The sequence below is a fragment of the Carassius carassius genome, chromosome 9 (assembly GCF_963082965.1).
Source record: "Carassius carassius chromosome 9, fCarCar2.1, whole genome shotgun sequence".
Classification (NCBI taxonomy): Eukaryota; Metazoa; Chordata; class Actinopteri; order Cypriniformes; family Cyprinidae; genus Carassius; species Carassius carassius.
Genome location: NC_081763.1, coordinates 31,171,937 through 31,198,269, shown reverse-complemented (window position 1 = coordinate 31,198,269; position 26,333 = coordinate 31,171,937). Strand labels below are relative to the sequence as shown.

At 36.1% G+C, this 26,333-nt stretch overlaps 2 protein-coding genes across 3 annotated transcripts in view; both read right to left on the bottom strand.

The window, feature by feature from the left end:
• Positions 1-1,987: 1,987 nt before the first annotated feature.
• LOC132149595 (NAD(P)(+)--arginine ADP-ribosyltransferase 1-like) overlaps positions 1,988-26,333 on the bottom strand; it is a 49,404-nt gene continuing 25,058 nt past the window's right edge. The window contains exons 1-3 of one of the 2 annotated variants that reach the window (XM_059558977.1): positions 3,152-3,246; positions 2,955-3,059; positions 1,988-2,879 (exon numbers count right to left, since the gene is read on the bottom strand). In XM_059558977.1, the coding sequence (XP_059414960.1) occupies positions 2,121-2,879; positions 2,955-3,005 (810 nt within the window). In that variant the 5' untranslated portion in view covers positions 3,006-3,059; positions 3,152-3,246 and the 3' untranslated portion in view covers positions 1,988-2,120. Of the gene's footprint in view, positions 2,880-2,954; positions 3,060-3,151; positions 3,247-26,333 lie in introns of those variants that run through there. The other variant, XM_059558976.1, reaches the window with a different exon arrangement.
• On the bottom strand, positions 5,001-6,658 carry LOC132149597 (ecto-ADP-ribosyltransferase 4-like). Its single transcript, XM_059558980.1, has 3 exons — positions 6,358-6,658; positions 6,022-6,126; positions 5,001-5,946 (listed from the first exon to the last, which is right to left on the bottom strand). Exons 2-3 carry the CDS (start codon positions 6,070-6,072, stop codon positions 5,197-5,199), a joined length of 801 nt encoding a protein of 266 aa, XP_059414963.1. The 5' UTR covers positions 6,073-6,126; positions 6,358-6,658; the 3' UTR covers positions 5,001-5,196.

The window sequence follows — 26,333 nt, the reverse complement described above, 5'->3', positions numbered from 1 at the left end:
TTCCATTCAGGTTTCATGCCATTGGCACTTTATTCGAAGGATTGTTTACAATTTCACAGCAAAAGCTATAAAGCTGTTTCCCAGTAAATAATAAAATACAACGCACTGCAATCTTATTCTGTTTTATCCTTGTTCTTCGTGAAAATATGTTCTGAAAGATTCCTTAATAAGCTTTGTTCGGGATGTTAAACTACTTTAGGAGCTTTAAGGACTGCCATGGTGAAAACATTATTTGAAATCTCCTTGTGAAATTTGCTAGAGTATGGGTCAGTGTTTTGATTGCAGAAGAGTTCAACAAAAGGATTACTAACACATAATAAAACAACTCCAGGTATATTTTTGATGAGGATATGACAATGCAAAATGGTTAAAATCTCTTAAAAATCTATGCTGAATGATAAAGACCCTTTATTAATAATTTACTTGGGGGAAAAATGGAAAAACTAAAATATAAGGGCATAAACTGATTAATCGATTAATCATAAAAATAATCGACAGATTAATCTATTATCAAAATAATCGTTAGTTGCAGCCCTAGAGTAAAGGCTGATGAAATATATACATTTATACACGCACACATACATTACATACATTTTATCTATATATCTAAATAAAAATAGGCTCAGTACAGTATATATGACCCAAAGTAACTAGTAACTAACTACTTGAGTAGATTTTTTATCCGATACTCTTTTACTCTTACTCAAGTAACTATTCAAGACTAGTACTTTTACTTGAGTAAATATTTCTAGAAGTACTTTTACGTTTACTTGAGTACAGTTTTTGGGTACTCTACCCACCTCTGCAAGCCACTCTTGAACAACAGACAGCGTTTGAAGCGTCTAAAGACAAAAAGGATTGGACTGCTGCTGGTTGCTTGAGGTCCAGTGTAAAGTTTCCACAGTCAGTGATGGTTTGGGGTGCCATGTCATCATCTGGTGTTGGTCCGCTGTGTTTTCTGAGATCCAAGGTCAACGCAGCCATATACCAGGAAGTTTTAGAGCACTTCATGCTTCCTGCTGCCGGCCAACTTTATGGAGATGCAGATTTCATTTTCCAGCAAGACTTGGCACCTGCACACAGTGCCAAAGCTACCAGTACCTGGTTTAGGGACCATGGTATCCCTGTTCTTAATTGGCCAGTAAACTCGCCTGACCTTCACCCCATAGAAAATCTATGGAGTATTGTGAAGAGGAAGATGCTATATGCCAGACTCAACAATGCAGAAGAGCTGAAGGCCACTATCAGAGCAACCTGGGCTCTCATAACACCTGCAGTGCCACAGACTGATCGACTCCATGCTACGCCGCATTACTGCAGTAATTAATGCATCCAGGTGGATCCTGCACACTGGTGGTGGATGAGGAGATACCCCCAGACTATGTAAAGCGCTTTGAGTACCTAGAAAAGCGCTATATAAATGTAATGAATTATTATTATTATTATTATTATTATTATTATTATTATTATTATTATTATTATTAATTAACCAACTAAGTACTGAGTGCTGTACATGCTCTTACTTTTCATGTTCATACTTTGAAGTTGGCCAAGATTTCTAAAACTCCTTTCTTTGGATTGGTCTTAAGTTATATTCTAATTTTCTGAGATACTGAATTTGGGACTTTCCTTAGTTATAATCATCAAAATTAAAGAAATAAACATTTGATATATATCAGTCTGTGTGTAATGAATGAATATAATATACAAGTTTCACTTGTTGAATGGAATTAGTGAAATAAATCAACTTTTTGATGATATTCTAATTATATGACCAGCACCTATATATATATATATATATATATATATATATATATATATAATTATTATTTTTATTTTTGCTGCAAGCTGTATTGGTGGCTATGATATTGCTGACAGTTATCTAGATAAAAAGCACTAAAAAATTTTAGCAAAAATGTGTAAGTATAAATAAATACATTTTTAGACATAAAATCACTCAATTGAGTCACTTGAAATATAACTTTATTTCTTTATGTTAAGAATTTTGTAAACAAATTGTGTTTTCTGATAAAGACTTATTGAACTTAACTGAGAGAAAAACATTCTTTGTATATGGAACTGATGTACATGATTTTGTCATGTGAATTAAAGCATTTTGTTCAGTGCACAAAATATTTCTTCATTCTGGTCTTGTTTTGTTTCTTGAATAGAGCACAGTTCAGGTTACTTTGTGTTCCAGTGTTGTTTAAAGTGAACACAGTATCACACCAGAGATTGCTCTGCTGTTTTCTTTTCTTGACAGCAGTGACTTTAAACTTCTCATATGGAGGAATCAGCACTTCTTTCTCATGAGGAAGCTTAGAGTATTTTGACACATCAGCACCTTTACAAGTGTAGATTTCAAAACAAGACACATTTCCAAAACCCCGTGCTTTTTTACGATCAAGAGATGAGGAAGCAAATGAGCCGAAACGAACCTCTTTGTTCAGAACACTCTCATTAAATTTAGCTTTGGTACCACGGAAAGTTGAATAACATTTATTTTGTTGTTTCTTCAGAATCTGTATCGCTTCTGTTAACAGAAAGTGAAGTGAATACCATTTGAATCTCATTTGTATGTACTTTGTTTTACCAGAACGAGTGTCAGGATTAAAAAGCTTAAATACATGACTATCACTGTACACATAAAGAGCGATTAAATTATTCTTTGTTAGTTTATTATTTTGGGCCTTGACAAAGTCTTCTCCTTTTTTCCAAGCAATTTTATAATCAGGTGAGTTATTAATTTCCTTCTTTAGATATTCTGTCTCCACCCGATGTGCCATTTTCTGTTCACAGCCATCATATTGATCATCAACTGAATTATTTGCCAAATCCAGTCGAAATATCTTTTTAACACCAGCAGCTGCTCTGTGATCCTGCAGCAACAGAAATCATAAAGATCAATCATCAGTATTCATGTCTGTAATATTCATACTAGAACACAATCTTACCTGTCCTAGAGCAGCTAAAATGAGAAGAAGAGCTTCAATGATCAGCAGCATCTTGATTCAGTTGAATCACTCAAATTCTCTAATAGATCTAGAGAAGAGCAGATGCTGGAAGACAAGAAACACAACAACAGCCTTTTCTCAAACACTAAACCAGTGACAATATGTACATTGACCTTTTATGTGAACACTAAACTTACCTGAGGATACTCTTCTCTTTTGTTGTAAGATTATGTTTTTCTTTTTGTTATTTTTCAGGAGTTTAGAAGCAACAGTGAGAGGAGAAGATCAGAAAGTCAGTCACTCACAGCCAGACGACAACGACTCTTCAAACCAGGAGAGGAGGAAAGTATCCGTTTTATATACCTGATAGTGTGTGTGTGTGTGTGTGTGTGTGTGTGTGCGTGCTGAGAAATAATAGTGTTATTGTAATGCATCTAGCTCATCTAAATGGTTAAGATCATTATCACTTGTGAAGATCTGGTGTTTGTGTGGTTTCACACCGGACGAACTCTTGAGTGTCTGTCTAACATGAATGCTCGATTACATTCAAACTGATCTCCTCAAAATGTGCAACAATGGTACATGTGTATGTGTATGTTAGCAGGATGTCCAATCTCTGCTCCAGCTCCTAAACCGTACATTTAAAAGAAATAAACATAACAAATTGAACATTTATGAATTAACCAAGTCATATTTCATACAAGTTCACAGACAAAACAGTTAAGACACATATCAGTGTTTTTATTGACACTAAAATTCCTTTACACAACTAAGGCTTTTACTCCATATCTGAAAGGCCATTCAGTATATATTAACATAATATATATATATATATATATATATATAAATGGTCAAGGAGCTGATTTAGCTGACAGTGATGTGTACTCTAACTATTAGCCATTAGTGTCCATTTCTGCTTTATGATTGAGAGAGAAGAATTACAACTGATCTTTCTAGTTCAGATTCATACTTTCAGATTTGGGGTAACACAAGCTAATTTTACAAAAATAGAAATGTATTACAGATGCTGTGAGATCAAACAGTGCTAAAGTAATCCTGATGCATCAAGATGATGCAACACTTCTGTGTGGTCAGGGTCTGTGTGGTTTCAAGAAGAACAATCTTTCCGTTCCCGTCTAAGATGAGTAATAGGCTCAAGTATAAAATCTTAGATATATTTCACATGCATATAATCAAAAGCGTTAATTTAACTTCATTAAATAGAGGAAAGCTTTTCTATAAAATTTAATTTTGTTATATGACACCTAGAAACACTTTTTTTTTCAAACAAATATCTTATTGAACAAACCTAATTCATTGGATTTCTCAGTTTTTTACTACTGAAATGAATATTTTCCATTTATCTGCTAGATAGTAAAATTTTTGAGTGAAATGAGATGAACACTTCTGAAGAGACTCATCATTGCACAGGTCTGAGCTCATATAGCCGCCCCATCAAGCTGATGCAACACTTCTGTGTGGTCAGGGTCTGTGTGGTTTCAAGAAGAACAATCTTTCCGTTCCCGTCTAAGATGAGTAATAGGCTCAAGTATAAAATCTTAGATATATTTTACATGCATATAATCAAAAGCGTTAATTTAACTTCATTAAATAGAGAAAAGCTTTTCTATAAAATTTAAGTTTGTTATATGACGCCTAGAAACACTTTTTTTTCAAACAAATATCTTATTGAACAAACCTAATTCATTGGATTTCTCAGTTTTTACTATTGAGATGAATATTTTTCATTTATCTGCTTGACAGATGAACACTTCTGAAGAGACTCATCATTGCACAGGTCTGAGCTCATAGAGCCGCCCCCAAAACAAAACCAGCTTCATTCTTCTGCAAAATGAAAACCACAAAAACTCTTCTCGAACTCAACCATGACTAAGATGGAAAAAAGTAACATTTATATTAAAAAAAAAAATCACTTCAGAGTTCATTGAATAAACATAAGACTCCAAATGTTATGCACTAAAAATGCACTAAAAATACTCAGTGATGTGATAATAAAGAAATAAAGAGTTAATTACAAACACATACAAAATCACACTGAAGGCACTGAATTGGGCCACTTGAAAATAGCTTTATTTCATTGTTGAAAATATGCAAACAAAGGTTTTTTTTTAGGACAAAGATTTGTTGAGCTAAACCAAGACAGACAAATGTTGGAACTGGTGCACTATAAATTCATAAATGTAAAGCCCTTTGTTCAGTAGGCCTACTTTTATTGTGAGTTTTAGTACTTTTTTTTTTTTGTCTTGTTTGGTTTCTTGAATAGAGCACAGTTCTGGTTACTTTGTGTTCCAGAGCTTTCCAAAGTAAACACAGTTTCACACCAGAAATCAGGCTGATCAGCTTTTTTCTTAACAGCAGTGACTTTAAATGTGTCATATGGAGGAATCAGCACTTCTTTCTCATGAGGAAGCTTAGAATATTTTGTCAAATCTGCATCTTCACAAGTGGTGATTTCAAAACAAGATTTCTTTCCAAATTGTTTAGCTCTGGCTTGACTAGAAGAGGAAGAAGTAAATGAGCCAAAACGAACCTCTTTGTTCAGAACACTCTCATTAAAATGAACATTGGTGCCGCGATAAGTATCGTAGCATCCATTTTGTGTTTTCTTCAGAATTTGTATTGCATCTGTTAACAGAAAGTGAAGTGAATGCCATTTGAATTTCTTGTTTTGGTAGGTTTTCTTTTCATTACGTACAGCATTATTGAAATCCTCATATATGTTAAACATAGAACTAGTGTACATATAAAGAGCGATCAAATGAACATTTTTCAAGTTTGTCACATCTCCGTGTTTCTTGTAATTCTTTTCAGCATGTTTCCAAGCTTTTGCAAAATTAGATTGCATTTCTTCTTCTAGATATTTGGTCTTCACCAGATTCGCCATTTTCTTTGTACAGCTTTCATATTGGTCATCAACTGAATTCAGTGCCATATCCAGTTTCACTTCTGCACCAGCAGCTGCTCTGTGATCCTGCAGCAAAAGGATTCAAAATGATCAATCATCAGTATTCATGTCTGTAATATTCATACTAGAACACAAGCTTACCTGTCCTAGAGCAGCTAAAATGAGAAGAACAGCTTCAATGATCAGCAGCATCTTGATTCAGTCGAATCCCTCAGATGATCTAGTAGATCTAGTGAAGATCAGATGCTGGAAGACAAGAAATACAAAATTTCCCACAAATACTAAAATATATAATGGAAAAAAAAATGTGTTCTTAGATTTGTTTTATTAAAATGTTTACCAATATCTTAATAGAGGTTTAAATTCATAAATATAACTTTTTTCTGACAGATAGCAGATGTTTTTTGAGAGAGAGAATAAAAAAATCACTTAAATCTGTGATGTTCACGCAACCTTTTATTCGATATCTAAACTTACCTGAAAATTCTGTTGTCTCTTTTTGTCCGATTCTGCATTGTCTTTTCAGTGTTTTTCAGCAGCTCAGGAGCAACATCAGCATGAGAAGATCAGAAGTTCATCGCCAGACAACAATGACTCTTCAAAATAAGAGATGAGAAAGGTGCCTTTTTATATCAATGAACATCCACATCAATAGCATGATTATGATGCATCTAGGTCATCTAAATGGTTTCCTCTGATTATCACTTGTGAAAATCTGGTCTATGTGCGGTTTCATACTGGACAAACTCTTGAGTTCATATCTGTCTAAGATGAATGTAAGATTTCTGATACTTCAAAGCTAATTTTCACATTCAGAAATATATTTTACTGTGCGATCAGTATAGATCTGAATTAGTCTTGGTGCATTAAACTCATCTGATAATGCAACACTTGTAAGGGCCTGTGATTTCATGTTGGAATAACTCTCAGTTCCTCAAGATAAATATAAAAGAATGACCTTAATTAATAAAAGTTTTTCACACATAATTAAAGTTCATATAAGAACTAAGTCAAGTGATGTGAAGTGACATGTGGGGACCCATACTCGGAATTTGTGCTCAGCATTTAACCCATCCAATTGCGCACACACACACACACATACACTCGGATGCTTGTTTTTATGAAAAGTGGGTTCATCCCATAGGCGTAATGGTATTTATACTGCAGAAACTGTATATTCTATGGCCCTACACCAACCCTACACCTAACCCTAACCCTCACAGGAAACTTGTTTTTTTACTTTCGCAAAAAAACTAATTCTGTATGATTTATAAAAATTTTGAAAAATGGGGACATGGGTTATGTCCTCATAAGTCACCCTCTCCTTTTAATACCTGTGTCATGTCATTATAGAAAGTTGTGTCTGATATGTCACAAAAACAAGCACACACACAAACACACACACACACACATACACAGAGTAGCCCATGCATCACAGCCCATTTAACCCTGTCATTGTGTTCATGATTTAGCATATATATATATATATATATACACACACACACACACACACACACACACACACATTACAGCAGAACTGTTTCCAACACTCATAATAAACTCATAAAAAATTCAGCTTTGCATCAAAGAAATAAATGATAATTTAAATTATAATAAATTGAAAACAAATTATTTTAAATTGTAATAATATATCACAATATTAATTTTTTTACTGTATTTTTGATCAAATAAATGCAGGCTTGATGAGCAGAAGAAACTTCTTTAAAAACATTAAAAATAGTAATGTTTCCAAACTTTTGGCCTGTACTGTATCCCCCCAAAACTGCACAACTGTAGAGTAAAACATTAATAAAAAAGTGATGATAAAAAATGCGTCTTAAAACTGACATGATTGTACAAAATCACAGTCTGGGGACTCAGAACTCAGAACAACTGCTAACATTAAGTTTAAGGTAAAAATAACTGCCATGAAATTATAGTATCTTACTCCTATGCAATAAATTGTTCTTTCACTACATCTCTTTATCTCTGTCTTTATCCTCTTTTCTTCTTTTTGGCACTGTATCTATCGCAGACTATGCTCATTTATAATGTGTCATGTAAATTTGGCCTTCAGTCACAATCAGGAAACTTTCACCGTGTCTAGAACTGGCGCGAGCTGCCAGGCCCGTTTCTACGAGCTGCGTGTTAACCATAGACTGTAAAAAGGTGTTAACAAAAGCAGTGCTGTCTACATTGGATGCGGCGTCGGGCACGCTACACAACAAATTACCAACAATTGATCGCGCGCTCTGTTTCTGACGAACTTCAAGCACTCGATGAGCGGGGGAAGATTGAAGAGCCGGGGGAGGAGTCCAAGATGGCATCCTGCTAACATAACTTTTGCCGAGCTCTGCTGACAATCTTTAATAACGGCATAAATATCACTCCTTAAAGTTATTTTTACGCAAAATCACCCACATCTATATTTCTGCTTTCTCTGACATTCGAAATATGAAGTCATCCGCTGACAAAAGGAAAGATATGTCGCGTGTTTCGCGACAATCTGACAAGATGGACTTTCACAACTATGTATCTGTGGAAGAAACTTTGCCTGGGGCCAAAACACCACTTCCAGACAGCCCAGCCAAACCTCCATCCAAGAAGGGCAAAACAGATGATGATATCTCCTCTGTTGTTTCGACGCTCTCCACCTTGATTAACACTCGCTCTGACACCTTAGAGAAAATGGTGAGTGAAAATGCCCTTAAAATTGAAGGTTTAAAAAAAACAGTGGACTTCGTATGTGCTGAACTAAACGACATCAAAGGCCAAGTCAGTCAAGTTGAGAAAAGATTGAACACTGAAGAGAAGAAGATGGGGTTCTGTGAACAACGTCTCACTGACTTGGAAAGATACTCCCGTCGCTGGAATCTACGCCTACAAGGTGTTACTGAGAAGGAAAGCGAGGATGTAAGAGCGGAATCCATCCCTATCTGTGAAGCCACTTTCCCTGAGGGAAGATGCAGCCTAGCAGACAAAATCGACACAGTTCACCGCATTGGAAGGAGGCTCCAGAATAGCTCACGACCGCGATCGGTCATCATTCAATTTTCTTCGCGAGTTACCAGAGACTGTGTGTGGAAGGCAGCGAGGACGTCGGAGTTTCTTCTTGCCAATCAACTTCGCTTCACTGAGGATCTCATCGCGACTGATCGAGAAAGAAGACCGCTGCTTTGGCCTGCTCTAGATAAGGCTCGAAAGGAGGGAAAGAAAGCTCACTTCATTGGAGGTCGCGCCTTTGTTGATGGATCTGAAATTCATCCACCTTAAGTATGGTTAACCAGTTTATTCTTAGTGGGTGTAGTGCTAACAGATTTTATTTTAAGAAAGCTCACTAACTTGATTGACTGAGTTCATGCCGAAGATTTACCCGACACTATTAGTCAGCTACTGATGCACTTTTTTTTCCTTGAGGGTTCTACTACTGGGTATTTTTGTTATTTCTCTTGTTCTGTTCTTTTGAATGTCTATTTCAATAGTTTCTCTCAATGCCAGGGGGATGCGTGACAATGTAAAGCGCAAAGCATTGTTTTTGTATGCTAAATCTTTTAAAACTGACTTTTGTTTTTTCCAGGAGTCTCACTCTGTTTCCAATGACATTTCATTTTGGAAAAGCCAATGGGGCAACGAGGTTTGGATGAGTCATGGTTCAGAACATTCTGCTGGTGTTATGATAGTGAAAAACCATTTTGCAGGTTCAGTGTTACAGAGCTATATAGATCCTATGGGACACTTTCTTATTTTGGTAATTTGTATTAATAATATATTTGTTTTATTGGTAAACATTTATGGGTATAATACCTCTAGAGAAAATTACTTGTTACTTGATGAGATAGGAGACAAAATTTTATTATGGTCTAATAAATTTCCTGATGCTGTAATTTGTATTGGGGGAGATTTTAATATCACTCCTGATAATAATCTTGATAGATTTCCTCCTAGGCAGTCTACTTCTCCTAATTTAAAATTGAAAATGTTCATGGAGAAGTTGGATTTAGTTGATATTTGGAGGGAGAAGTTTCCAAATACTAAATCTTATACATGGGGTAACAAGAATTGCTCAAGACTTTCTCGTCTAGATTATTGGCTTGTACCATACTCTTTCAAAGATTATAATGTTTTGGTTAGTATTCTTCCCTCTCCCTTAACGGATCACCACACTATTCTTCTTTCTACTCCTCTATCCACAGGATACTCAAATGTAAATTCTAGAACCTCTTATTGGAAAATGAATTCATCTGTACTTAAGCATGATAATTTGAAAAAAAGAATTTCCTTTCTGATTCGATATTACTGGGTGAAAGCTTCTTCTGAAAATAAATTTAGCTTAAATTGGGATTTGTTAAAATATGAAGTAGGAATATGTATTAGACATTTTAGCAGCAATTTGGCAAAACAGAGAAGGTATGAAGAAGAGAAGGTCATATAAAGATCATAACACTTCAGAGCAAAATTCAAGTAAGCTTATCCGAAACTGATTTATCAGAACTTGCAGAGCTCCAATCTAAATTAGACAATATTTATAAATATAAAGCTGAAGGCTCTTATGTTCGTTCAAGGAGAAATTGGCAAAAACAAGGTTAACAGAGCTCTGCTTATTTTTTTAGAACCTAAACCTAAAAAAGATACAACGTTGATAGATAATTGGCGACCCATCTGTCTTCTTAATAATGATTATAAAATATTAGCTTGGGCTTTGGAGTTCAGTTATTGATGAGACTCAATCAGGATTTATGCCAAAAAAGACATAGCAAACAATATCCGACTTGTTCTAGATTTATTAGACTATAGCGAATTAGTTGATGATGACAGTCTTATTCTTTTTGTAGATTTTTACAAAGCTTTTGACTCTCTTGAACACAAGTTTATTTTAGCTCTCCAAAAGCTTGGGTTTGGTGATCCATTCTGCAAGTTTATAAGAACTCTTTATAATAATGCCAACTGTTCCATCAACCTTAAATCAGGTACCTCGCCTAGATTTTAATTGTCAAGAGGAGTTCGTCAGGGCTGCCCTGTATCCCCTTATTTATTTCTCATAGCTGCACAACTTCTTTCTTCCTTTCTTCTGAGTACTCATCTGCCAGGTATTACTATTGCCAACAAACATATTCTTATTAGTCAGCTAGCTGACGACACTACCCTGTTCTTAAAAGACGAATTACAGATTCCGACGGCAATCCAACACATTCAATTTTTCTCCAAAGCGTTTAAACTTAAATCTTAATAAATGTGAGTTGTTCAACGTGATCTCATGAGAATACGTGTGTATTTTTACGTTTAATGTGGTACTACCACACGTACATTTACTTACGTTTTCATGCACATAAAAACGTACAACTTAGACGTATTTATAGCAGTAAAACGTACAAATACTTACGTGTTAGCAGCTACAAAAACGTAAATAATCTAACGTAAAGTGTGAATTTATATGAATTCCCATGTATTAATATTAAAATCGTGGCTTTAATAATTTAAATCTGTTGTATTTAATTGTCATATCAATAAATGTTTTTATTGAATTTATTGAAAGCAGTTTACTCATCTACTTCATAGGAAATAACATTTCTGTGCATGCTGCAACACATAGATACACAAAAGCACAGCATACAATTACAAATCACATCCATTTTATTTGTTTGCTGTACTCCATCTTTAGAATCCAGATGTTTGCAAGGAACATAACCATATCAATCGATCTTCATCTTCATTCTCAGCAACAGCGTCCGTCACAGTCAAAGCCCGCGCTCGTTACGCCGGGTTCACACCGCAAGCTGCAGCAGAGCAGAAGCAGCGCGTATTTTTTTCGGTGCCAATGTTAACAGATGAGAGCGTTCACACCGCACGCAGAAGCTGCGCGGCAGAGCGCAGCAGAAGCAGAGCAGAAGCAGTGGCGCAAAAAGTGGGTATGCGCTATATGCGGTGCATAGGGGCGCCGCACTATGGGGGGCGCCAAAGTGATGGTTAATTAATTTATTATTTTTTTTTTTTATAAGAAAAGTTATATATATTTATATTAAAATGTATATATAAAAATATATATATACATTTTAGAGGACTAACAGGCGCAGATGCCCTCATAATATTCCATCATAGAATTTAGACATAGAAGGGTAATATCACGAGTGGGCGGGGCGCAGTGAGCGCTGAGTGAGCAGCTGTAACGTTAGTGCGTTGTCGTCGTTGAAACACGAAAAATATGGATAAAACAAAAAGCTATCGGGGGCTAAAAATAGAAAAAGAAAGAGGGAAAAGGAGATGGCATGTCAAGGGATGCGACAAAAGCTAAATAAGTGGATGGTGAAAGGCAAACGGTAGGATTTAACTATGGAATGATATTGCGGACATTATTCAAAAGGCATTGCAAATTGTATTTGCAATTGCGTTTTCAATTTGTGGACGCATAAAATGTGACATAATCCAAACGCAAATGCAAATCGCGCATTACCGTTTTCATTTTCGATTAAGTGAATGCACAGTGTCTGCCAAATTTAAAATGGAAATGCAAAGTCTGTTTGCAATTGTGTTTCCCATATCTTACGAGCTATGAGCCTGTCATATTTAAATAGCAATATTAATTACCATCATTGCCTTTTCACTCTCTCTGCACTGTGCATGTAAACTGCCAAAACTCAAATGGAATCGCAATACCTTTTGCATTTAAATTTCCAACGTCTACACTGAAACCTGTCAATCAAGTGACAGGGGTGGGGCCATTTTATTGGGCGTGTTTGCATTTGGAAGTGACGATCGTACTAAAATGTACCATGTTTTTACTAGGGTAAATATGAGTTAACGATAGTGTTTATAATTAAGCCACAGTAGCCACAAATGTACAGTTGTCTGAGACGTTATGAAATGTTCTTTAACATCATGAACCATAAAATGTAGTCAGTGTTCTGCTATTGTTTATTTTCATAATAGGTAAACACAGGCCACAAGTTAACACGGTCACATTTCCTTGATTCAGCAGCTGCACGATGTACATGTACATTTGCTAACACTGGGAATGTAGCGGACAGAATATGTAGATATCTTAGAATATGCAAAACCGAGGTTGCTGAGCTGAAAACTGAAAGGTAGCATCTGGAAAACAACTTTAATATCTCTGGTTTACCGTGGAATGATATGTAGATTTGCTACCAAACTTCGAGGCTTGCATATATTAATGTTGACTGGCAAGTGTTTACTAACTTTCTGCAAAATAATGTTGCTGATATCTACATTTAGATTTTGGTTAAACCCTATGGTACCAATTCCATGCATGACATATCTCAATTTTATTAAACTAAAATAACAGCTGGTAAATATAAGGTAGCATGCACAATAAATGATAGCGATGGCTCAATGTGAATGCCTTATGCTGGAATATGAGCAGTCATTTATTCTGTAATCACCCAGGTGCTGATAGCGCGCGCGCAGAGATGAGACCTGATCAGCACACGCTGATATCTGTGTTTAAACTAAACTCATTTAAGCTTTGTCAGTTTAAACATTTAAGAGCCAGAGGACGCGAGCTCACGCACGCAGTGTGAAGATTTGTGCATGCGCTCATCCGAAGCGCAAACCCGCACCTCGGCATGCGCGCAAATACAACCCGAATTCCGGAAAAGTTGGGACGTTTTTTAAATTTTAATAAAATGATAACTAAAGGAATTTCCAATCACATGAGCCAATATTTTATTCACAATAGAACATAGATAACGTAGCAAATGTTTAAACTGAGAAATTTTACACTTTTATCCACTTAATTAGCTCCTTTAAAATTTAATGCCTGTTACAGCTCTTAAAAAAGTTGGCACGGGGGCAACAAATGGCTAAAAAAGCAAGCAGTTTTGAAAAGATTCAGCTGGGAGAACATCTAGTGATTAATTAAGTTAATTGATATCAGGTCTGTAACATGATTAGCTATAAAAGTTTTGTCTTAGAGAAGCAGAGTCTCTCAGAAGTAAAGATGGGCAGAGGCTCTCCAATCTGTGAAACACTGCGTAAAAAAATTGTGGAAAACTTTAAAAACAATGTTCCTCAACGTCAAATTGCAAAGGCTTTGCAAATCTCATCATCTACAGTGCATAACATCATCAAAAGATTCAGAGAAACTGGAGAAATCTCTGTGCGTAAGGGACAAGGCCGGAGACCTTTATTGGATGCCCGTGGTCTTCGGGCTCTCAGACGACACTGCATCACTCATCGGCATGATTGTGTCAATGACATTACTAAATGGGCCCAGGAATACTTTCAGAAACCACTGTCGGTAAACACAATCCGCCGTGCCATCAGCAGATGCCAACTAAAGCTCTATCATGCAAAAAGGAAGCCATATGTGAACATGGTCCAGAAGCGCTGTCGTGTCCTGTGGGCCAAGGCTCATTTAAAATGGACTATTTCAAAGTGGAATAGTGTTTTATGGTCAGACGAGTCCAAATTTGACATTCTTGTTGGAAATCACGGACGCCGTGTCCTCCGGGCTAAAGAGGAGGGAGACCTTCCAGCATGTTATCAGCGTTCAGTTCAAAAGCCAGCATCTCTGATGGTATGGGGGTGCATAAGTGCATACGGTATGGGCAGCTTGCATGTTTTGGAAGGCTCTGTGAATGCTGAAAGGTATATAAAGGTTTTAGAGCAACATATGCTTCCCTCCAAACAACGTCTATTTCAGGGAAGGCCTTGTTTATTTCAGCAGGACAATGCAAAACCACATACTGCAGCTATAACAACAGCATGGCTTCGTCATAGAAGAGTCCGGGTGCTAACCTGGCCTGCCTGCAGTCCAGATCTTTCACCTATAGAGAACATTTGGCGCATCATTAAACGAAAAATACGTCAAAGACGACCACGAACTCTTCAGCAGCTGGAAATCTATATAAGGCAAGAATGGGACCAAATTCCAACAGCAAAACTCCAGCAACTCATAGCCTCAATGCCCAGACGTCTTCAAACTGTTTTGAAAAGAAAAGGAGATGCTACGCCATGGTAAACATGCCCCGTCCCAACTATTTTGAGACCTGTAGCAGAAATCAAAATTGAAATGAGCTCATTTTGTGCATAAAATTGTAAACTTTCTCAGTTTAAACATTTGCTATGTTATCTATGTTCTATTGTGAATAAAATATTGGCTCATGTGATTTGAAAGTCTTTTAGTTTTTCATTTTATTAAAATTTAAAAAACGTCCCAACTTTTCCGGAATTCGGGTTGTATAAGCTCTCTCTGAAGTATTGTATTTAAATGGACAAATGCACACAAAAATGGTCAAAATGCCCGTCTTGGTAAGTATCCTATAGCAGACATAGCCGGCTGAACGTAGGCCACTGTATCAGTGCATTCTCTTAAAGTGACAGTCTTTATATTAATCGAGCAGCAACAACAGAGAAATCACTCCCTGCTCTTGATTAAAAAGCTTTTGTAACTTTAATAAAGAACAATCTTTAATTTATACAGTCAAATATGCAATGCTGTTTTACATTTGATTACTTTATTCAATTTCTGTACCTAAAAACTAATGCTAGACCTCCCTAAAAAATATGGTATATATGTGTACATATACCATATAATTATGGTAGGTTTACAGTGGCTGTCTGATATACTTTAAAATAAACATTTATTATTTCAAGCCGATACATGATGATGTCCGACAATTATTTATTTAGAAGTGGGGGTGGGGGCGCCAAAATGTTTTGCTGCATACCCCTCTAACACTGGATAGTTGCGCCCCTGAGCAGAAGCAGCAGTGCCGCGATCATTTCGGCGCTGGGTCTATTTTTGCTGCGCTGCTGACGCTCAGTTAAAGTGAAAGTACACATTTGGTGGACAGAATAAATATGATTTCACACAAAAAGTGCTCTAAATGCACAAAAAAGCACATATAGAGTGTTTTAACAAGAACTGGATGTTAGGAAAGAAAATTAATATAAAAAAATATGTATAGAAGATAAAGTGACAATGATCAGGGCCAAAATACACATGTACTGAAACGAAAAAGGAATTTTGCCCAAAATTTGCATTAATGATATCTACTGTGTTCTTGGCAAATTACATAATGTATGATATTTAAAATCACATTTTTTCTATTTTTTTTATTATAATTTTTTTATTATTATTTTATAATTTTTTTTTTTTTTACAAAATCTGTTAAAGTATTTACAGTTCTATCCAAAAATAAACTTTTTTTGCCGAAATACAAAAACAACTTTAAATAATTTATATTGCTAGTTTAGCCTTGGAGATTTATTTATTATTAGTAGTCGTATTATTATAACTAGGCCGAACGGATGTCGTGCTGACAATCATAAACAACAGTTCAATTCAATTCAATTCAATTCAAGTTTATTTGTATAGCGCTTTTTACAATACAAATCGTTACAAAGCAACTTTACAGAAAATTAAAAATAATAATAATAATACAAGACGTAGTCAGCTAGATGATGAACTATCAATATTATTAATTAATAGTAATTATATGATGCAGTCACACATGTAGCAATAATTGTTAGTTCTGTTTGTTGATTCAAGGTTAGCATCATCTGGGGTCCTCTGAGGGTCAGCATCATCTCTTCTCAGGTGTTCTGGATCCAGACTGGAGCTTGTGTAAATCCTAGTTACCACGGGATGTAAATCCCGTGGCAAAACATAGAAACAAGATAGAGACATCATTAGCATAGCTGCTGATCCAACAAAGTAAAATTAGTTTAACCCAAGCTAAAGAATAAAAATGCAGATGCAACTACACTCACAATTTAAGAGATACATTATTCGAATGCTTGGCGAAAGAGATGCGTTTTTAATCTAGATTTAAACAGAGAGAGTGTGTCTGAACCCCGAACATTATCAGGAAGGCTATTCCAGAGTTTGGGAGCCAAATGTGAAAAAGCTCTACCTCCTTTAGTGGACTTTGCTATCCTAGGAACTACCAAAAGTCCAGCGTTTTGTGACCTTAGGGTGCGTGATGGGTTGTAGCGTGGTAGAAGGCTAGTTAGGTACGCAGGAGCTAAACCATTTAGGGCCTTATAGGTAAGTAATGATAATTTGTAACAGATACGGAACTTAATAGGTAGCCAGTGCAGAGACTGTAAAATTGGGGTAATATGATCATATTTTCTTGACCTGGTAAGGACTCTAGCTGCTGCATTTTGGACTACCTGTAGCTTGTTTATTGACGAAGCAGGACAACCACCTAGAAGTGCATTACAATAGTCCAGTCTAGAGGTCATGAATGCATGAACTAGCTTTTCTGCATCAGAAACAGATAACATGTTTCGTAGCTTGGCAATGTTTCTAAGATGGAAGAATGCAGTTTTTGTAACATTGGAAATATGATTTTCAAAAGACAAATTGCTGTCTAATATAACACCCAGATTTCTGACTGTAGAGGAAGTAACAGTACATCCGTCTAGTTGCAGATTGTAATCTACAAGATTCTGTGTGGTGTTTTTTGGTCCAATAATTAATATCTCTGTCTTATCTGAATTTAATTGGAGAAAATTATTTGTCATCCAATCTTTTACATTTTTAACACACTCTGTTAGCTTAGATAATTGGGAAGTTTCATCTGGTCTCGTTGAAATATATAGCTGAGTATCATCAGCATAACAGTGGAAGCTTATTCCGTATTTTCTAATAATATTACCAAGGGGCAACATGTATATTGAAAATAGAAGGGGACCTAGGACGGATCCTTGTGGCACTCCATATTTTACTGATGATAAATGAGATGACACCCCATTTAAGTAAACAAAATGGTAGCGATCGGACAGGTAGGATCTAAACCATCTTAGAGCCTGCCCTTGAATACCTGTATAGTTTTGTAATCGATCTATGAGTATGTCATGATCTATGGTGTCGAACGCAGCACTAAGATCAAGTAAGACTAGAAATGAGATGCAGCCTTGATCTGACGCAAGAAGCAGGTCATTTGTAATTTTAACAAGTGCAGTTTCTGTGCTATGGTGGGGCCTAAAACCTGACTGAAATTCTTCATACAGATCATTTTTATGCAGGAAGGTGCTCAATTGAGCAGACACAACTTTTTCTAAAATTTTAGACATAAATGGAAGATTTGAAATAGGCCTATAATTTGCCAGTACACTAGGATCTAGTTTTGGTTTCTTAATAAGAGGCTTGATAACCGCCAGCTTGAATGGTTTTGGGACGTGACCTAAAGATAACGACGAGTTAATGATATTGAGAAGCAGTTCTTCGGCTACAGGTAACAGCTCTTTTAGTAATTTAGTGGGTACAGGATCTAATAAACATGTTGTTGGTTTAGATACAGTGATAAGTTTATTTAGCTCTTCCTGTCCTATATTTGTAAAGCACTGCAGTTTATCTTTGGGTGCGATGGATGAAACTGAAGTGTTAGACGCTGTAGAATCTACATTCGCTATTGTATTTCTAATGTTATCTATTTTATCAGTGAAGAAATTCATAAAGTCATTACTATTTAACGTTGGTGGAATATTTGAATCAGGTGGCGTCTGGTAATTTGTTAATTTAGCCACTGTGCTAAATAAAAACCTTGGATTGTTTTGGTTATTTTCAATGAGTTTGTGGATATGCTCTGCCCTAGCAGTTTTTAGAGCCTGTCTATAGCTGGACATACTGTTTTTCCATGCAATTTTAAAAACTTCCAAGTTAGTTTTTCTCCATTTGCGTTCAAGACTACGAGTTACTTTCTTGAGAGAGTGAGTATTACTGTTATACCATGGCACAGTACGTTTTTCTCTAACCTTTTTCAATTTGATGGGGGCAACAGCTTCTAATGTATTAGAGAAAATAGTGCCCATGTTGTCAGTAATTTCGTCTAATTCATGTGTATTTTTGGGTACAAATAGCAGTTGAGATAGATCAGGCAGGTTATTTGCGAATCTGTCTTTGGTGGCTGGAACAATAGTTCTGCCCAGACGGTAACGCTGAGACATATAGTTAATATCAGTTATACGCAGCATGCACGATACAAGGAAATGGTCTGTAATATCATCACATTGGGGTACAATATCTATAGCAGTAAGATCGATTCCATGCGATATAATTAGATCTAGTGTATGATTAAAACGACAACAGCACGTGGTGTCACAGGCGGTGGTCTTCAGAGTGCACCTGGAAAGACAATAATGGACGACACTCATCTCATCGTTGAAGTTGAGAAATATCAAGTTCTTTATGATCCACACAATGTACTTTACAAAGACTTGCAGGAGAAGGAAACAGCATGGGATGAAGCTGCAGCGGCTCTTATTGCAGATGGTAATTTTATAGTGTTTTTGACGCTTTTGCTGGCACACGATCGAGCAAACAACTCAATAGGCTATTTGATTCAAAATTGATTCAATTGGAACCATTTATTTACAATTTCTAAATTACACATAAGCACACAAATAACAAAAGCAGGTGATACATGCATATGTAATAAACAAGTAAATGCTGATTTCAAGATGAGCAGGAAGTCAAGGCTGTGAACTATTTACAATATAAACATAATTTAAAACCGTTTATTAAATTGGTTTTCAGGGTGTCCTTTGGTAAATTTGATTGCAAACAAACCCAGTAACAAGATGGTAATATGCACCATGTTCTCTCCTACGTCGGTTAATGGGATGAACCCAAAGTATGCGTCTTTTTCATAGTCTCCTTAATAACAAATATAGCGCGATGGCCTTTCTTCTATCAATAACACGTACTGCACGGAAAACAAAGACAGCAAAACAAAGATTCAACAAAAGTAACAATGAAATTATTAATTAAAAAAGCTTCTTGCCAAGTCTTTTTATTTAAATGTATTTTAAATGGAAATAAAGCAATGCGAACGTACCCATTATATATGGGAGGCCGTTTGAGGCGAAACCCTTTGAAAACTTGTGATACACACTGAAACACTTGTGATACACACTGAAACACTTGTGATACACACTGAAACACTTGCGATACACACTGAAACACTTGCGATACACACTGAAACACTTGCGTTACTCACTGAAACACTTGCGATACTCACTGAAACACTTGCGATACTCACTGGAACACTTGCGATACACACTGAAACACTTGTGCGTATAAGTGAAACACTATATATCTGTGCAAATATATAAAAACTTGTTATATAAAATATTAAATATATAAGAAACATTCTCGCGTGTGAGAGAGCATTAACATTTTCAGTGTGTCAGGAAGTCGTTTCATTGCAACCGGAAGTTATACTACTTCTTCTTCTTCGCTATTATGGCGGGTAGCACCAAAGTTAGGTGCATTATCGCCACCTACTTTATTGGAGTGTGAAGCAGAGTTTACCCTTTCAAAACGTGAGAAAAAAAGTAATAATAATATATAAAAAATATATATATATATATATATATATATATATATATATTTTTTTTTACATAAATACAATTAAACCCACTAACCGGAAGTTATAGCTCAAATATTCTCCTCATATATTCAGACTAAATGAACCGAAGGACACGGGAAAGAAAATGTAACAAAAAAAAAAAAAAAATCAGAATTGGCAATAACACACGAGTGATCACATACGAAAAAGCCTAGTGTAAAGAATAACAACAAATACCTAATTTTTTAAACAAGTTTGGAAGGAGCCATATATGTGGAGAATATTTGAGCTATAACTTCCTGTTGCAATGAAACGACTTCCGGACACACTGAAAATGTTAATGCTCTCTCACACGTGAGAATGTTTCTTATATATTTAATATTTTATATAACAAGTTTTTATATATTTGCACAGATATATAGTGTTTCACTTATACGCACAAGTGTTTCAGTGTGTATCGCAAGTGTTTCAGTGAGTATCGCAAGTGTTTCAGTGTGTATCGCAAGTGTTTCAGTGAGTATCGCAAGTGTTTCAGTGTGTATCGCAAGTGTTTCAGTGAGTAACGCAAGTGTTTCAGTGTGTATCGCAAGTTTTCAAAGGGTTTCGCCTCAAACGGCCTCCCATAATTATAGAGTACTCTGACCAAAATCCGCTGTTCAGTTGCGCGCTGCCTCCTACCTGCTGCTAGCGCGCTGCCTCCTACCTGCTGCTAGCGCGCTGCCTCCTACCTGCTGCTAACGCGCTGCTTCTGCTCTGCTGCAGCTTGCGGTGTGAACCCGGCCTTATGATTTGAATTAGTGATGTGTCGTTCTTGAACGATTCGTTCATTTTGAACGAATCTTTAATGTGACTCGGGAAGAACGAGTCGTCTCGGGGAGTGATTCGTTCAGTCGCGCATGCGCATTATTCTATAGGTTCTGTTCTAGTAGTAGTGATTCACCTGTCAGTCAATGCAGTCTTGAGCCGGAAAGAGAATTGATTAATTCATAGTTCGGGTCTATCGGGTTTTTGACTCGTTCCTAAATCACATGACAGACCCATACGCTAAAACCATAGACGGTTCGGGTTGTTTGTTCTTTTGTCCCGTGATGTGACAACATTGGCTAGAGTAATTATTAAATCAGATTGTCTGTATAAACCATACTTTTGTAACATATGACACTTTATAATCATTAAAAAACACTGTGTACATACTTTTGAATTGTTGTTTATTGTTTATTTTTGTGCCATAAAAGCTTTGTAACAAAGAGGACAACTATTCCAAAATAAATCAAAATAATAAAAAAGTAAATAATTAAAAATAAAATTCAAATTAAAAGATAATAAAGCCACAGGGTCTAATAACCTTAACAAATGAACTTTAAAAGTACAATATAAAAAAAGAAAAAAAAAAGAAAAACTAAATATTGCACAACAAGCTTTGCTTTTTTCTTTATATAATAATTTAAAATGAATACGTTTTAAAATAAATAACACTTTTGTGCCAAAATAAAAACTTTATATCAAAGAGGATAACTATTCCCCAAATAATTTTAAACCATTTAAATAAAAATAAATGAAAATATTTTACTAAAATAAAATACTCCGATACTAAAGCTACGGAGCCTTATAACAATAACAAATTACCTTTAAAATCACAACAACAACAAAAATATTGCACAACAAGCTAGTCTTTTTCTAAATAAATAAAAATAAATAAGCTTTAAAATAAATAACACACTGTGGCTATATATTTAGGACTTGCTTTAAGGCATGTTTGCATTTTTAAAAAAAACAAGCTCCCTGACCTTGGATGGGCTGAGTCTGTTTCTTCTATCTGAAATAATCTGCCCAGTTTTAGAAAAAAATATTTCAGATGGCACAGATGTGGCCACAATGCAAAGTCTTGTCTTTGTGACTTCAGAAAGGCTTTTGTATAATGGTGAACATCTCCTCCTCCAGGCCAGAGGGTCTGATGTGCGGGGTAAGAGTGGCTCTGCAAGGTAGGCCTGCACCTTTATAGCATCTGATGTCTTAGAAGAGGTAGCAGAAGGCCTCAAGCTTGCTACCCTCTCGTCAAAGTCTTCCCAAAACATGGCCCCTGCACTGGCAGTAGCACCAGGATCTGAAGTATCCTCCTCACTTTGAGCTGGGTTAAAACTGTTAAAGCTGAAGTTATCATAACCTTAATGTTTTAAACTAACATTATTAATTCAAATTCAAAATTTTATTTGCTTTTAATGTATATGTCATTATGTCCTTTTTTGAGCAATCTTCTTATATATTACACCAATATGTCAAGTCTGCCTAGGAAAAGCAATTATTATACCAGCAAACTCAAAATTGGAGTAAAAATGAACAAACTAGTCTATAAAAACTTTTTATTGTAAGCTTGGATTATTATATTATTATATAGCCTAGTGTTTATTTACCGATAGACAGTCAAAAAGACAAATTAATCAATATTTTATTTATAACAGGGTTTTATTTATTTATAAAATAATAACAAACCACAGATCCTCAACAAACAGTAACAAAAACACAGTGACAGAAAATGTCAGAAATAGCGTATGGGTCTGTCACGTGATTAAGGAACGAGTCAAACTCGACCCGAGACCCGAAAGACTCATGAGATGAACTAATCAATTCTCTTTCCGGCTCAAGACTGCGTTAGTTTTGCGTATGGGTCTGTCACATGATTAAGGAACGAGTCAAACTCGACCCGAGACCCGAAAGACTCATGAGATGAACTAATCAATTCTCTTTCCAGCTCAAGACTGCGTTAGTTTTGCGTATGGGTCTGTCACGTGATTAAGGAATGACTTAAACCCGAGGACTTCTTGTCAGATAAGAGGTGAGGTGAGCTAATCACAGACTAAAGACCCAGGTAAAGATATATAGCATTTATTATATATAGCTTATAGCATTTTAGTTTTGTATTGTTTGTAGTGTGATCAACGTTTGCGTAAGTACTAGATGTGTTGGGGAAGTAACACGTAACATTTTCATTACATTTTGCTAAAATGAACGAAATGACTCGAAAAAAGATTCGTTCATTTTGCTGAACGAGACTCAAAAGTCTGAGTCGGTAAAATGATCCGAACTTCCCATCACTAATTCGAATTTGAAAATAGCGCCAGTGCGCCACTGGAACGTTACGACATGGTTTACGGCACTAATATCGAACTCTCATTGGTTCTCACATAATTCGTCACAGATTGCGACATGTCGTGTTTCAGTTGATAGACATTTGAAATCAGTCCTGCTACTGTGCCATAGTGATGGGAAGTTCGGATCATTTTACCGACTCGGACTTTTGAGTCTCGTTCAGCAAAATGAACGAATCTTTTTTCGAGTCATTTCGTTCATTTCGTTCATTTTAGCAAACTGTAATGAAAATGTTACGTGTTACTTCCCCAACACATCTACAACCCGAATTCCGGAAAAGTTGGGACGTTTTTTAAATTTTAATAAAATGAAAACTAAAAGACTTTCAAATCACATGAGCCAATATTTTATTCAAAATAGAACATAGATAACGTAGCAAATGTTTAAACTGAGAAATTTTACACTTTTATCCACTTAATTAGCTCATTTAAAATTTAATGCCTGCTACAGGTCTCAAAAAAGTTGGCACGGGGGCAACAAATGGCTAAAAAAGCAAGCAGTTTTGAAAAGATTCAGCTGGGAGAACATCTAGTGATTAATTAAGTTAATTGATATCAGGTCTGTAACATGATTAGCTATAAAAGCTTTGTCTTAGAGAATCAGAGTCTCTCAGAAGTAAAGATGGGCAGAGGCTCTCCAATCTGTGAAAGACTGCGTAAAAAAATTGTGGAAAACTTTAAAAACAATGTTCCTCAACGTCAAATTGCAAAGGCTTTGCAAATCTCATCATCTACAGTGCATAACATCATCAAAAGATTCAGAGAAACTGGAGAAATCTCTGTGCGTAAGGGACAAGGCCAGAGACCTTTATTGGATGCCCGTTGTCTTCGGGCTCTCAGACGACACTGCATCACTCATCGGCATGATTGTGTCAATGACATTACTAAATGGGCCCAGGAATACTTTCAGAAACCACTGTCGGTAAACACAATCCGCCGTGCCATCAGCAGATGCCAACTAAAGCTCTATCATGCAAAAAGGAAGCCATATGTGAACATGGTCCAGAAGCGCTGTCGTGTCCTGTGGGCCAAGGCTCATTTAAAATGGACTATTTCAAAGTGGAATAGTGTTTTATGGTCAGACGAGTCCAAATTTGACATTCTTGTTGGAAATCACAGACGCCGTATCCTCCGGGCTAAAGAGGAGGGAGACCTTCCAGCATGTTATCAGCGTTCAGTTCAAAAGCCAGCATCTCTGATGGTATGGGGGTGCATAAGTGCATACGGTATGGGCAGCTTGCATGTTTTGGAAGGCTCTGTGAATGCTGAAAGGTATATAAAGGTTTTAGAGCAACATATGCTTCCCTCCAAACAACGTCTATTTCAGGGAAGGCCTTGTTTATTTCAGCAGGACAATGCAAAACCACATACTGCAGCTATAACAACAGCATGGCTTCGTCGTAGAAGAGTCCGGGTGCTAAGAGTGAGGAGGATAGTTCAGATCCCGGTGCGACTGCCAGTGCAGGGGCCATGTTTTGGGAAGACTTTGACGAGAGGGTAGCAAGCTTGAGGCCTTCTGCTACCTCTTCTAAGACATCAGATGCTATAAAGGTGCAGGCCTACCTTGCAGAGCCACTCTTACCCCGCACATCAGACCCTCTGGCCTGGTGGAGGAGATGTTCACCAGTATACAAAAGCCTTTCTGAAGTCACAAAGACAAGACTTTGCATTGTGGCCACATCTGTGCCATCTGAAATATTTTTTTCTAAAACTGGGCAGATTATTTCAGATAGAAGAAACAGACTCAGCCCATCCAAGGTCAGGGAGCTTGTTTTTTTTTTAAATGCAAACATGCCTTAAAGCAAGTCCTAAATATATAGCCACAGTGTGTTATTTATTTTAAAGCTTATTTATTTTTATTTATTTAGAAAAAGACTAGCTTGTTGTGCAATATTTTTGTTGTTGTTGTGATTTTAAAGGTAATTTGTTATTTTTATAAGGCTCCGTAGCTTTAGTATCTCTTAATTTTCATTTACTTTTATTTAAATGGTTTAAAATTATTTGGGGAATAGTTATCCTCTTTGATATAAAGTTTTTATTTTGGCACAAAAGTGTTATTTATTTTAAAACGTATTCATTTTAAATTATTATATAAAAAAGCAAAGCTTGTTGTGCAATATTTAGTTTTTCTTTTTTTTTTTTCTTTTTTTATATTGTACTTTTAAAGTTCATTTGTTAAGGTTATTAGACCCTGTGGCTTTATTATCTTTTCATTTTAATTTTATTTTTAATTATTTACTTTTTTATTATTTTGATTTATTTTGGAATAGTTGTCCTCTTTGTTACAAAGCTTTTCTGGCACAAAAATAAACAATAAACAACAATTCAAAAGTATGTACACGGTGTTTTTTAATGTTTATAAAGTGTCATATGTTACAAAAGTATGGTTTATACAGACAATCTGATTTAATAATTACTCTAGCCAATGTTGTCACATCACGGGACAAAAGAACAAACAACCAGAAGAACCGAAAGATGAACTAATCAATTCTCTTTCCGGCTCAATACTGCATTACTTTACTGTCTATGGTTTTAGCGTATGGGTCTGTCACGTGATTAAGGAATGACTCGACCCGAAGACTCATGAGATGAACTAATCAATTCTCTTTCCGGCTCAGACTGCAATTGGGTTTAGCGTATGTGGCTGTCACGTGATTAAGGAACGAGTCAAAAACCCGATAGACCCGAACTATGAACTAATCAATTCTCTTTCCGGCTCAAGACTGCATTGACTGACAGGTGAATCACTACTACTAGAACAGAACCTATAGAATAATGCGCATGCGCGACTGAACGAGTCACTCCCCGAGACGACTCGTTCTTCCCGAGTCACATTAAAGATTCGTTCAAAATGAACGAATCATTCAAGAACGACACATCACTACTGCGCCAGTGCGCCGGAGAGAAGACAGATTCATAATTTCACGGATTAATAAATTAAATTAAATTCTGCTCTGTACCCTATAAAAACTATTACCTCCAGAGAGGA

Excerpts from the sequence above, each read along its gene's own strand:
- LOC132149597 (XM_059558980.1), bottom strand. The coding sequence starts at position 6,072 with ATGCTGCTGATCATTGAAGCTGTTCTTCTCATTTTAGCTGCTCTAGGA. Across the intron at positions 5,947-6,021 it reads TTTTAGCTGCTCTAGGACAG|GATCACAGAGCAGCTGCTGG; the intron begins GTAAGCTTGTGT and ends CTTTTGCTGCAG.